This window comes from Staurois parvus, unplaced genomic scaffold, assembly GCF_062004578.1.
Source record: "Staurois parvus isolate SC_StPar_1 unplaced genomic scaffold, SC_StPar_1.0 ptg000287l, whole genome shotgun sequence".
NCBI classification, from domain to species: Eukaryota; Metazoa; Chordata; class Amphibia; order Anura; family Ranidae; genus Staurois; species Staurois parvus.
Window position 1 is genome coordinate 22,251,567 of NW_028318083.1, and position 13,591 is coordinate 22,265,157.

At 43.7% G+C, this 13,591-nt stretch overlaps 1 protein-coding gene across 1 annotated transcript in view; it reads left to right on the forward strand.

Moving 5' to 3' along the window:
* The window catches only part of RANBP9 (RAN binding protein 9), a 108,861-nt gene that overhangs the window by 63,386 nt on the left and 31,884 nt on the right, over window positions 1–13,591 (forward strand). Inside the window, exon 3 of the mRNA XM_089682299.1 lies at window positions 4,570–4,622. Coding sequence (XP_089538425.1) covers window positions 4,570–4,622 — 53 coding nt within the window. The remainder of the gene's footprint in view (window positions 1–4,569; window positions 4,623–13,591) is intronic.

The window sequence follows — 13,591 nt, forward strand, 5'->3', positions numbered from 1 at the left end:
GATTTTATGTGATAGACCAACACAAAGTGGCACATAATTGTGAAGTGGAAGGAAAATGATAAATGTGCATTTGTATTCAGCCCCCCAGAGTCAATACATTGTAGAACCACCTTACTCTGCAATTCCAGCTGCAAGTCTGTTTGTGTACAGGTGAAACTCGAAAAATTAGAGTATCGTGCAAAAGTTCATTTATTTCAGTAATGCAACTGAAAAGGTTAAACTAATATATGAGATAGACTCATTACATGCAAAGCAAGATAGTTCAAGCCGTAATTTGTCATAATTGTGATGATTATGGCTTACAGCTCATGAAAACCCCAAATCCACAATCTCAGAAAATTGGAATATTACATGCAATCAATAAAATAAGAATTGTACATAGAACAATATCGGACCTCTGAAAAGTATAAGCATGCATATTTATTCAGTACTTGGTTTGGGCCCCTTTTGCAGCAATTACTGCCTCAGTGCGGCGTGGCATGGAAGCTATCAGCCTGTGGCACTGCTGAGGTGTTATGGAAGACCAGGATGCTTCAATACCAGCCTTCAGCTCTTCTGCATTGTTCGGTCTCATGTCTCTCATCTTTCTCTTAGCAATGCCCCATAGGTTCTCTATGGGGTTCAGGTCAGGCGAGTTTGCTGGCCAATCAAGCACAGTAATCCCACGGTCATTGAACCAGGTTTTGGTGCTTTTGGCAGTGTGGGCAGGTGTCAAATCCTGGAAAATGAAGTCCGCATCCCCATAAAGCTCGTCTGTGGAAGGAAGCATGAAGTGCTCCAAAATCTCCTGGTAGACGGCTGCGTTGACCCTGGACTTAATGAAGACAGTGGACCAACACCAGCAGATGACATGGCTCCACAAATCAACACAGACTGTGGAAAGTTCACACTGGACTTCAAGCATCTTGCAGTGTGTGCCTCTCCATTCTTCCTCCATACTCTGGGTCCTTGGTTTCCAAATGAAAAGCAAAAGTTGCTCTCATCAGAAAAGAGGACTTTGGACCACTGAGCAACAGACCAGGTCTGTTTTTTTCTTTAGCCCAGGTAAGACGCTTCTGACATTGTTTGTTGTTCAGGAGCGGCTAGACAAGAGGAAGCCCATGTCCAGGATCCGTCTGTATGTGGTGGCTCTTGATGCATTGACTCCAGCCTCAGTCCACTCCTTTTGAAAGTCGCCAACACTTTTGAATGGCCTTTTCCTGACAATCCTCTCCAGGCTGCGGTCATCCCTGCTGCTTGTGCACCTTTTTCTTCCACACTTTTCCCTTCCACATAACTTTATATTAATGTGCTTTGATACAGCACTTTGGGAAAATCCAACTTCTTTTGCAATTGCCTTTTGAGGCTTTCCCTCCTTATGGAGGGTGTCAATGATGGTTTTCTGCACAACTGTCAGGTCAGCAGTCTTTCCCATGATTGTGATTCCTACTGAACCAGACTGAGAGACCATTTAAAGGCTCAGGAACCCTTTGCAGGTGTTATGGCTTAATTAGCTGATTAGAGTGGGACACTTTGAGCCGAGAATATTGCACCTTTTCACAATATTCTAATTTTCTGAGATTGTGGATTTGGGGTTTTTATGAGCTGTAAGCCATAATCATCACAATTATGACAAATCACAGCTTGAACTATCTTGCTTTGCATGTAATGAGTCTATCTCATATATTAGTTTCACCTCTTTTAAGTTGCATTACTGAAATAAATGAACTTTTGCACAACATTCTAATTTTGTGAGTTTCACCTGTATGTCTCTACCAGCTTTGCACATTTAGAGAGTGAAATGTTTGCCCATTCTTTGCAAAATAGCTCAAGCTCTGTCAGATTGGATGAAGATCATCTGTGAACAGCAATTTTCAAGTCTTGCCACAGATTCTCAATTGGAGTTAGGTCTGGACTTTGACCTGGCCATTCTAACACATGAATATGCTTTGATCTAAACCATTCCATTGTAGCTCTGGCTGTATGTTTAGGGTCGTTGTTTTGCTGGAATGTGAACCTCCTCCCCAGTCTTAAGTCTTTTGTAGTCTCGAACAGGTTTTCTTCTAAGATCGCCCTGTTTATGGTTCCATCCAATTTCCCAGCAACTCTGACCGGCTTCCCTGTCCGTGCTAAAGAAAAGCATCCCCACAACAAGAAGCTGCCACCACCATGTTTCAGAGTGATGTGTAGTGTTAGTCTTACGCCACACAAAGCGTTTTGCTTTTAGGCCAAAAAGTTCCATTTTGATCACATCTGACCAGAGCACCTTCTTCCACATGTTTGCTGTCTCTCCCCCCCCCCCCCCCCCCATGGTTTCTCTCAAACTGCAAACGGGACTTCTTATAGCTTTCTTTCAACAATGGCTTTCTTCTTGCCACTCTCCCGTAAAGGTCAGATTTGTGGAGTGCACAACTAATAGTTGTCCTGTGGACAGATTCTCCCACCTGAGCTGTGGATCTGTGCAGCTACTCCAGAGTTACCATGGGCCTCTTGGCTGCTTCTCTGATTAATGCGCTCCATGCCCAGCCTGTCCGTTTAGGTGGATGGCCATGTCTTGGTAAGTTTGCAGTTGTGCCATACTCTTTCAATTTTCTGATGATGGATTGAACAGTGCTCCGTGAGATGTTCAAAGCTTGGAATAATTTTTTTATGTCCTAACCATGCTTTAACCTTTTCCACAACTTTATCCCTGACCTGCCTGGTGTGTTCCTTGGCCTTAATGGTGCATTTTGTTCACTAATGTTCTCTAACAACCCTCTGAGGGCTTCACAGAACAGCTGTATTTATACTGAGATTAAATTACACACGGGTGGACTCTATTTTTTCTAAGTAGGTGACTTCTGATGGAAATTAGTTCCACTAGATTTTAGTTAGGGGTATCAAAGTAAAGGGGCTGAATATAAAAATGAAATCCACACTTTTCAGATATAATTTTTTTTTTTAATTCGAAAATAATTTATCATTTTCCTTCCACATCACAATTTGTGCCATTTTGTGTTGGTCGTGTCACATAAAATCCCAACAAAATACATTTATGTTTTTGGTTGTAACATGACAAAATGGGAAAATTTCAGGTGGTATGAATAATTTTCAAGGCACTATATGAAGGTAAAAAAGCACAAAATATCTGTTTCTCCCACCTCCCTCCTTAAATACTTACCTGCCTCCTCTCACCACTCCAGCACTGTCATGGCTGCAGCCTCATTTTCCGCTCTTCCTGGATTCACAGGAGACACTGAGAGCAGTGGGAGCCATAGGATCCTGCTGCTGTCAGTCAGACTCCTGTGAGAAGGGAACTGGGGCATGATGTGTTGGCGCTGCGTGTGTCTATGGATGCACATAGCCCAGCTTGGGAACATGCCCACACAGGTGCCTCCTCAGAAGCCAGCTTGTTGAGGGGTTGTTTGGAAAAAGGAGCAGATGGCACTGACAGGGGGCCTGCCAAAGAGGAGGTAAGAAATAAAAATAATAAAACAAAAAAAACATTTAACAAATATTGCATACCTATGTCCTTCAAACCCAGTGATACACCAAGATGGAATCTTGTAGCCCTAAAGATCCAACATCCAGACACAAGCAAAGTACCGTGGTATATGATGTGAAATGCAGTGCGGAAGGCAAAAACCTGTACATTGGGCAGAAAAAAAAAATCAGTACATGAACAGCCCAAAATAGGAGGGGAAATTTTGTGGGTCAAGAATCAGTAGTCTTCCTTTGCCTTAAAGAAAAGGGACATTCTTTTGAGGACAGTGAGCTGCACATTGTGGACAGAGATGACATATAGTTTGCAAGAGGCCACCTATGTCGAACCGGAACAACCATCCCTGAACAGAGGTGAGGGCCTTTGACACCATGTGCATTCCACATGTAATGGAATTTAACAACTTTATCCCTGCGATTTGACAACAATTCACACTTTTTAGCCAGGTAAATTGAGGAATTAACACCTATGCTGACTTACTGACCAAGGGTGTGATTATGTTATTAGAACAGTGTGGTTCCACAACTTTCACACCTTCCAACCTGTTCTTGGATAATCAACATCTTCACCATCCATGGTGACTGGATTAGTTGTCTGTGCTACCTGTGTGCATATAAATGATGATGGGGTATTTTCCTGACACTTGAACAAAAGCAGTGGCTTGAAGAGGCTACAAAACATCTTCCAAATTATTATTATATAGGATTTAGAACATTACAGAACAAGTCCAGTTGAATGTCACTACTACTAGTCAGAGAGCAAAGTAAAAAGTCCAGTGCTCCATGAAAAGCACTGGGGAACATGTTAGCACTATATAAATGTGCAAAAATAAATAATACAGTAATAAAAAAAAACATGAGGAAGTCTTTTAATTGGTAGTTTTGGTGTTTTATACCATCATGAAACTTTTTTATGGCTGGTTATATGCTTTTTATTTTAAAATTAGCACATGCTTTGTCATTGTGTTTATTTTGTGCAAGGCTTAGTAATACAAATGTTGACAAGGCTATTTTTGTTTCTAGATTTGTAATACAAAATGTACAGGCCTGTCACATCAAAGTATGCTGCAAAAGAAACTCTTTGATCCTCTTTATTTTTTTTCTCTCCAGATATATGGGCATTGGGCTGTCCACACAAGGCGTAAATCTGAATAGATTGCCAGGTATGTTCAACAGATTGCTTTGTTGTGTGATATTCCCCTTTTTATAACTTGTTGCTCCGTTGCTTTAGAACATGTCGTGTTCTGGAGCTACAGCATGAATGATGTTTTTAAAATATTAATGTGAACTTCAGAGGACCTGGTACTAAATTACAGTTAGTTCTGCGTAAGTGGACATGATGCAGTATATGAATGAATGAAAGTTTAATCCATACCGCAAAAATGTGTAATGGTAACCTTATTCTGCTGGGAAAGGGAAGGAAATGCAGATTGAGAAACAAAAGAGAGTACAGTGTGCTAGAAATATAACATATTATGCCAACATTTGATAGAAGCACTTGCAGATTAGTTAGAACTCCTTTTCACACCCTGTCTAAGTTGAGGCATGATGTTTCTGGACCTGTTTCCCCTTTTGAGTTGTCAGTTAGCAAATTCCTTAACCACTTACCCTCCAGAGTATTTACCCCCCCTTCCTGACCAGGCCATTTTTTGCAATACGGCGCTGCGTTACTTTAACTGACAATTGCGTAGTCATGCAACGTTGTACATAAATGAAATTTTGGGTCCTTTTTTTTCCACAAATTGAGCTTTCTTTTGGTCCTGTTTGATCGTTTTTGCGGTTTTTTATTTTTTGAGCTATAAACAAAAGAAGACTGTAAATTTTGAAAAAAAAAATATTTTTTAATTTTTGCTATAAAGTATATCACGTAAAAAAAATGTAAAAAATCAAATTTCATCATAAATTTAGGCCAAAAATGTCGTTGCTAGAAAAAAAAAATCCCAATACATGTAAATTAATTGGTTTACGTGGAAGTTATAGCATTTACAAATGGCGGTATATATACTGGAATTTTTTTTTTTTTATACTAGTAATGGCAGCGATCAGCAACTTATAGTGGTTCTGCGGCGGCATTCTGACACTGGGGGGGAACTAACTGCCACTGACATCCCAATGGCACTAATGCAGTGATCAGTGCTAATAAAAAGCACTGACACTGTACTAATGACACTGGGCAGGAAGGTGTTAACATCTGGGGCGATCAAAGGGTTACCTGTGTGCTGTTTTACTGTGTGTGCTGTGTGTAATTTACTAGGGGAACATACTGCTGTGTATTTCTCTGCTGCACAGAGAAATACACAGCAGTATGTTGTTGCTGGCAGGAGAGAGACCTGTATTGTTTACACACAGGTCTCTCCCCTGTCACTGTTCCTTGGCGATCGCCATCGGTAGCCACCAATGGCAGCGCAGGTAGGGCGGCGTGCGCACGCCCCCTACCTGGAAATGCAAAATCATGTAAATATGTGATTTTGCACAGCCCTGCCGCCCTGTAGCAGCAGGTCTGCTATAGAGCGACTGGGAAGCATTTAATGTTTGTTTCTGCTATGAGACCTATGACACATCACAGCTAACACTGGAATGTTGTTTGGGGTCTTTCCTGATGCCTTTCAAGGGTGTTAGGCAGTCCATTTGTTGATAATTTTTTTCATTCAGCCAGCAGGTTGAACAAAACAAAATGATCCGGTTCCTCCATCCATACATTTGAGGTGGATGGGGGAATCCCTCCTTTTGTGGTATTGTATTCTGCCAGCAGGTAGCTGTCTGTCTGCTCAGTCGGGGAGGTCTATGTGCTCAGTCAGTGTGGCTCATACCACTTCTGACAGATTCAAGGGCGCAGGAAGCTTAGCTAATTTGTGTGTGTCTGTTTTTTTTAATTTCAATATGGACCAAAATATCTGAGGAATGTTTGCAACACCTTGTTGAGACCTCGTAGAATGTATGCCACGAAGAATTAAGAGTTCTGAAGGCAAAAGGGAGGGGGGGTCGAACCCGACACACACCAACACATTTGTCAGACAACCTTTACTTTCCTTTCAGAATCAACACTTTCTATGGGACACTATACTACAAAATACTCCCACAAATGCAGGACATTGATTGCAAACAAGATTTGCTAATTTGCACACACAAAGTATTATTCCTAACAAATTCATTGGGGTGTATTTATTTTTGCAACATGGTTTTGAATGAAAGTCTTAGGAGCAAAGCTAAATTTTAGACAACAAAATACTAATTAACAAGAATTCAACTACAGGTGAGTCTAATTATTCATTAAACAGGTGTCCAGAAGGCAGTTGATTATAAATGGGCATTATTTAACAAAGAAAACCCCTTCCCATTTCATGCTCTCAGCAATAGCACCACATGGAAGAGAAATGTCACAGAGCCTGAGAAAGAAAATAATCTCTTTACACAAGAAAGGTGAAGGCTACAAGAAGATCAGCAAAGCTTTACCATGGAAGATAACACCTCGACAGGAGCGTACTCTGATGAGAAGAGTTGAAGAAAATCGCTATGCAAGTTTATTGCAGTTAGCTAAAGAAGTAGAAAGCCAAACTGAGGTGATTGTTTTCAGTGACACAATATGGTGTACACTGCAGAGGAATGGCATGTATGGGTGAAGACCACGAAAGAAGGAATGGCATGTATGGGTAAAGCCCATGCACGAAAAAGCCCGCCTGCAATTTGCTAGAGCCCATGCTGAAAAAGAAGAAGACTACAGGGACTCTGTACTGTGTTATGAGTGATGAGGCCAAGATAAATGTTTTTGGAACATATGGCTTCGAAACTGTATGATGTTGCAAAGGTGAGGAGTGCAAAGTAAAATGCATGGTGCCTACAGTGAAACAGGGTGGTGGCAGTGTCCTTCTGTGGGGCTGCATGAGTGCTGCTGGTGTTGGGGAGCTGCTTTTCTTTCATGGTATCACGAATTCACAGATGTACTGCTCTATATTGAAAGAGGAGATGCTACCATCACTCTGTGCCCATGGTCATCATGCACTTTTCCAACATGACAATGATCCAAAACATACATCTAAGGCCACTCTTGCATTTCTGAAGTACAGGTGAAAGTGGTTCAGTGGCCAAGTATGTCTCCTGATCTGAACCTATTCGAACACCCTGGGGAATTCTGAAGAGACAAGTTGAGCATCACTCTCCAGCATCCAGGCCCTAAAAGAGGACGTTCTTGAAGAATGGAAAAAGATAGATGTTGCAATGTGTCACTAACTTGTTCATTCCATGCCTAGAAGACTTGGTGCTATCCTTACAAATCATGGAGGTCATACAAAATACTAGATGTTGTGGTTTTTGTTGTGGGATGTATTCATTTTTGCATCAACTAATTTGAGTAAAACTGAAGAATTTGTAATCTAAGTTATGTTATTAACCTTACTTTTATGTAATGAGCTAAACAAATGTTCTATAAAACTCCAGTTTTATAAATTTGGAAATTGTTCTTCTGTGCATTGAGATACTGATTCAAATCTTACTTTTCAAAAGGGGTGTGCTCCTTTATGCTGAGCAGTGTGTATATGTGTATATATATATATATATATATATATATATGTGTATGTATGTATATATATATATATATATATATATATATATATATATATATATATATACAGTGGGGCAAAAATGTATTTAGTCAGCCACCAATTGTGCAAGTTCTCCCACTTAAAAAGATGAGAGAGGCCTGTAATTGGCATCATAGGTAGACCTCAACTATGAGAGACAAAATGAGAAAAAAAAATCCAGACAATCACATTGGCTGATTTGGAAAGAATTTATTTGCAAATTATGGTGGAAAATAAGTATTTGGTCAATAATTTGGTTTGCAACAAGCTCACCGCCATCCATGACCTCTTTATCTCCCACTCCCTCAACCTCCTAGCGGTCACAGAAACTTGGATCCAAGCCACTGATTCCGCCTCCCCTGCGGCACTCTCCTATGGAGGTTTCATCTGGTCCCATTCACCCAGACCGAGCGGTCGTAGAGGTGGTGGGGTCGGCGTGCTCTTGTCACCGCTGACCACCTTCCAGGTCCTCCCAAACCCCCCCTCTCTATCCTTCTCCTCCCTTGAGGCCCACTGCATCCGACTCTTCTCTCCCACCCCTCTGAGGATTGCAGTAATCTATCGGCCTCCTGGACTCCTATCCCGCTTCCTTGATGACTTTTCGGCCTGGCTGCCCTTCTTCCTCTCCTCTGAGCTACCCACCATCATCCTTGGAGACTTCAATATCCCTATCAATGTCAACAACCCGGCTACATTCCAACTCCTCCACTTAACCTCTTCTTTTGCACTCACGCAGTGCACACAGTCCTCCACCCACACCAGTGGGAACACCCTGGACCTTGTTTTCTCCCATCTCTGCACCCTCCACAACATCACAAACACCCCTTTCCCTCTCTCTGACCATAACCTTATTACGTTCTCCGTCTCCCCGTCCTATAACGCCTCCCCCCCAAACGTCAAACCATCACCAGCCGTAACCTCCGCAACCTGAACCCAGTCCCTCTCCACTCGGCAGCTGACCGTCTGTACGACAGTATCCTTCCACTGTCGTGCCCTGACCTGGCTACTACTGCTTATAACGACTCAGTCAGCTGCCTTAGACTCCTTAGCACCCCTAACCACACATAGCATTAGACCTCGACCGCTTCCACCCTGGCAGAACGACCACACTAAACATCTTAAACGATGCAGTCGCGCGCTGGAGCGATTATGGCGCAAAACCAGATCCCTTTGAGCATTCTCCCTCTTCAAATCCGCCTTCCTCACCTACTCCTCCTCCCTCCATGCCACCAAACAAGCCTACTTCGTAACCCTCATCAACACCCTCTCCACCTGTCCTCGCAGGCTCTTCTCCACTTTCAACTCCCTACTCTCTCCCCCACCCAGTACCTCACTCACTGCCCACGAGATTGCCAATCACTTCCAAAATAAGATCAACACAATCCGTAAGGACATCGCCAATGCTCAACCTACCTCCCCACCTAGCCTCCCTCCCACTATAACCCCATCAACTCTCCTCTCCTCTGACCTCGCAACCGCCCTACCCCCCACCACACCTAACTTGCTACCACTGAGGAGGTTACTAAGGTCTTCTCAGAAGCCCACCTCACCACTTGCCCCCTTGACCCTGTCCCCACACAACTCCTCCGGTCACCCTCCTCCTCCATCCTACGCTCCCTCACCCACATCTTCAATCTCTCCCTCTCTACTGGCGCATTCCCCTCCCCCCTAAAGCACGCGCACATCACCCTCATACTCAAAAAACTCTCCCTGGACCCCACCGACCTAAACAACCTTAGACCCATCTCCCTGCTGCCATTTACTTCCAAGCTCCTTGAGCGCTTAGTCTACAATCGCCTAAGCGTCCACCTCATTGACAACAACCTCCTCGATCCACTCCACTCCACCGAAACCGCCCTACTCAAAATCTATAAATGACCTGCTAACCTCCAAAGCTAATGGCCACTACTCAGTCCTCTTACTCCTCGACCTTTCCGCGGCCTTCGACACAGTTGACCACCCTCTCCTCCTTAATAAACTACACTCCCTTGGCATCAGAGACTCCGCTCTCTCCTGGCTCTCCTCCTATCTATCCCAACGCTCCTTCAGCGTTACCTATAACGCTACCACCTCCCCCTCTCTGTTGGGGTCCCCCAAGGCTCTGTCCTTGGGCCCCTTCTCTTCTCCATCTACACCTCCTCCCTTGGCAAACTGATACTCACACTGCTTCAACTATCACCTCTATGTCGATGACACACAAATTTACCTCTCCACCCCTCAACTCACCCCTTCTGTCTCCGCCCGTATCACCCACCAACTGAACGACATATTAGACTGGATGTCGCTTCATTTCCTCAAACTGAACCTTTCCAAAACCGAGCTCCTGATTTTCCCCCAGGCCCGTGCCCCCCCCCTCCATCACGACCAACAACTCCACCATCAGTCCCACCCCACAAGCCAAAGTCCTAGGTGTCACTCTAGACCCAAACCTGTCCTTCCAACCCCATGTCCAATCATTGGCAAACTCATGCAGGCTCCACCTCCGCAACATCTCCAAAATATGTTCGTTCATAACCCCAGACACTACTAAACTACTTGTACACTCCCTTATTATCTCACTTCTGGACTACTGCAACTCCCTTCTCACCGGCCTACCTCATCGCAGACTATCCCTGCTTCAGTCTATCCTGAACTCAGCGACCAGACTCATCCACCTTACCAACCGCTCCGCTTCTGCCACCCCCCCTCTGTCATTCCCTCCACTGGCTCCCGATTGCCCAACGCATAAAATTCAAACTACTAACACAGACATACAAAGCCATTCATAACGCTGCCCCAAACTATCTCACCGACCTGATACCCAAATACCACCCTACCCGCAATCTTCGCTCCTCACAAGACCTCCTACTTTATAGCTCCCTGGTCTCCACCTCCCACGCCCGACTGCAGGACTTCTCCAGGACTTCCTTCATCCTCTGGAACTCACTACCCCAATCCATCAGACTGTCACCTACCCTCCTCACCTTTAGGCGCACCCTGAAAACCCATCTCTTCAGGGAAGCCTACCTCGCCCTCACCTAACAGCCGATCTCCTCCACTCCTCCCACCACTCCATCCCCCACAGGCACTTCCTCCTGTACCACTATCCCCTCCCTCCTAGATTGTAAGCTCGAAAGAGCAGGGCCCTTGAATCCCTTGTGTATTGTTTTGTTACTGTATTGTCTCATGTACTGTCCCCCACTATAATGTACAGCGCTGAGCAAACCTTTTTAGCACTATATAAATATTGTATAATAATAATTATATCAAAAGTTCATCTCAATACTTTGTTATATATCCTTTGTTGGCAATGACAGAGGTCAAATGTTTCCTGTAAGTCTTCACAAGGTTGGCACACACTGTTGCTGGTATGTTGGCCCATTCCTCCATGCAGATCTCCTCTAGAGCAGTGATGTTTTGGGGCTGTCGCTGGGCAACACAGACTTTCAACTCCCTCCAAAGGTTTTCTATGGGGTTGAGATCTGGAGACTGGCTAGTCCACTCCAGGACCTTGAAATGCTTCTTACAAAGCCACTCCTTCATTGCCCGGGCGGTATGTTTGGGATCATTGTCATGTTGGAAGACCCAGCCACGTTTCATCTTCAATGCCCTTGCTGATGGAAGGAGGTTTGCACTCAAAATCTCACGATACATGGCCCCATTCATTCTGTCCTGTACATGGATCAGTCGTCCTGGTCCCTTTGCGGAGAAACAGCCCCAAAGCATGATGTTGCCACCCCCATGCTTCACAGGAGGTATGGTGTTCTTTGGATGCAACTCAACATTCTCTCTCCTCCAAACACGACGAGTTGTGTTTCTACCAAACAGTTCTATTTTGGTTTCATCTGACCATATGACATTCTCCCAATCCTCTTCTGGATCATCCAAATGCTCTCTAGCTAACTTCAGATGGGCCCGGACATGTACTGGCTTAAGCAGGGGGACACGTCTGGCACTGCAGGATCTGAGTCCCTGGCGGCGTAGTGTGTTACTGATGGTAGCCTTTGTTATGTTGGTTCCAGCTCTCTGGATGTCATTCACTAGGTCCCCCCGTATGGTCCTGGGATTTTTGCTCACCGTTCTTGTGATCATTTTGACCCCACTGGGTGAGATCTTGCGTGGAGCCCCAGATCGAGGGAGATTATCAGTGGTCTTGTATGTCTTCCATTTTCTAATTATTGCTCCCACAGTTGATTTGTTTACACCAAGCTGCTTACCTATTGCAGATTCAGTCTTCCCAGCCTGGTGCAGGTCTACAATTTTGTTTCTGGTGTCCTTCAACAGCTCTTTGGTCTTCACCATAGTGGAGTTTGGAGTGTGACTGTTTGAGGTTGTGGACAGGTGTCTTTTATACTGATAACAAGTTCAAACAGGTGCCATTGATACAGGTAATGAGTGCAGGACAGAGGAGCCTCTTAAAGAAGAAGGTACAGGTCTGTGAGAGCCAGAAATCTTGCTTGTTTGTAGGTGACCAAATACTTATTTTCCACCATAATTTGCAAATAAATTCTTTCCAAATCAGCCAATGTGATTGTCTGAATGTTTTTTCTCATTTTGTTTCTCGTAGTTGAGGTCTAACTATGATGCCAATTACAGGCCTCTCTCATCTTTTTAAGTGGGAGAACTTGCACAATTGGTGGCTGACTAAATACTTTTTTGCCCCACTGTATGTGTGTGTGTGTATATTACATACATACATGTGTTCCTCGGTTTCTGAATTTAATTTAATGCTTTCTCTGGGACATTTCGTTTTGCGAAAAATTAGTAAACTGAAGCGCGGTTTCCCATAGGAATGCATTAAAAGGCAATTAATCCGTTCCGGGGGTCCTTAAAAATAGTTTTTTAAAAAGCTGCTGTAACTATAGGTCAGTACTGTTTTTTAAATGTAGTTACCGGCTTTTTTTTTTTTTTTTTTACTATAGCTCCGAGAATCAGCTGTCACTCCCCCCCCCCCCCCCCCAGCTAAAAAGAAAGATTCTTTTTAGTTTGTTTCCCGAGATAAAATAAACAAAGTATGCTTTAGCTCCAGGGAAAGTGCCAGCGAATTGTGTGAGCTATAGTGAAGAAAAAAAAAGCTGGCAATTGCATTTAAAAATCGGCACTGACATACACTTCGCATTGCGAAAAAAATTTGTAAACCGAGGCATTATTTTCAATGGATTTTCATTCGTAAACCGAAAATTACATTTACTGAGGTACACCTGTGTGTGTGTGTGTGTGTGTGTGTGTGTGTGTGTGTGTATATATGTATGTATGTGTGTGTGTGTGCATATATATATATATATATATATATACATACATACATACATACATACATACATACATACATACATACATACATACACACACACACACACACAGGTCTTAAAATTTCGAGTCTAGACCTACTAGCCAGGCACAAACCTTACTCTCCACCAGTTGCCCCACCCAACCTTCCCCTGTACTTATTATAGTGATATGACATGTATACAGTACTTACTCCTTGAGTCCCCCCGCGGCGGTGATGAGGGTGTCTCCTCTATGCAGAGGAGCGCGGACCTCTCCTGCACCTTTCCCCTCAGCGGCGGTGCTGAAGA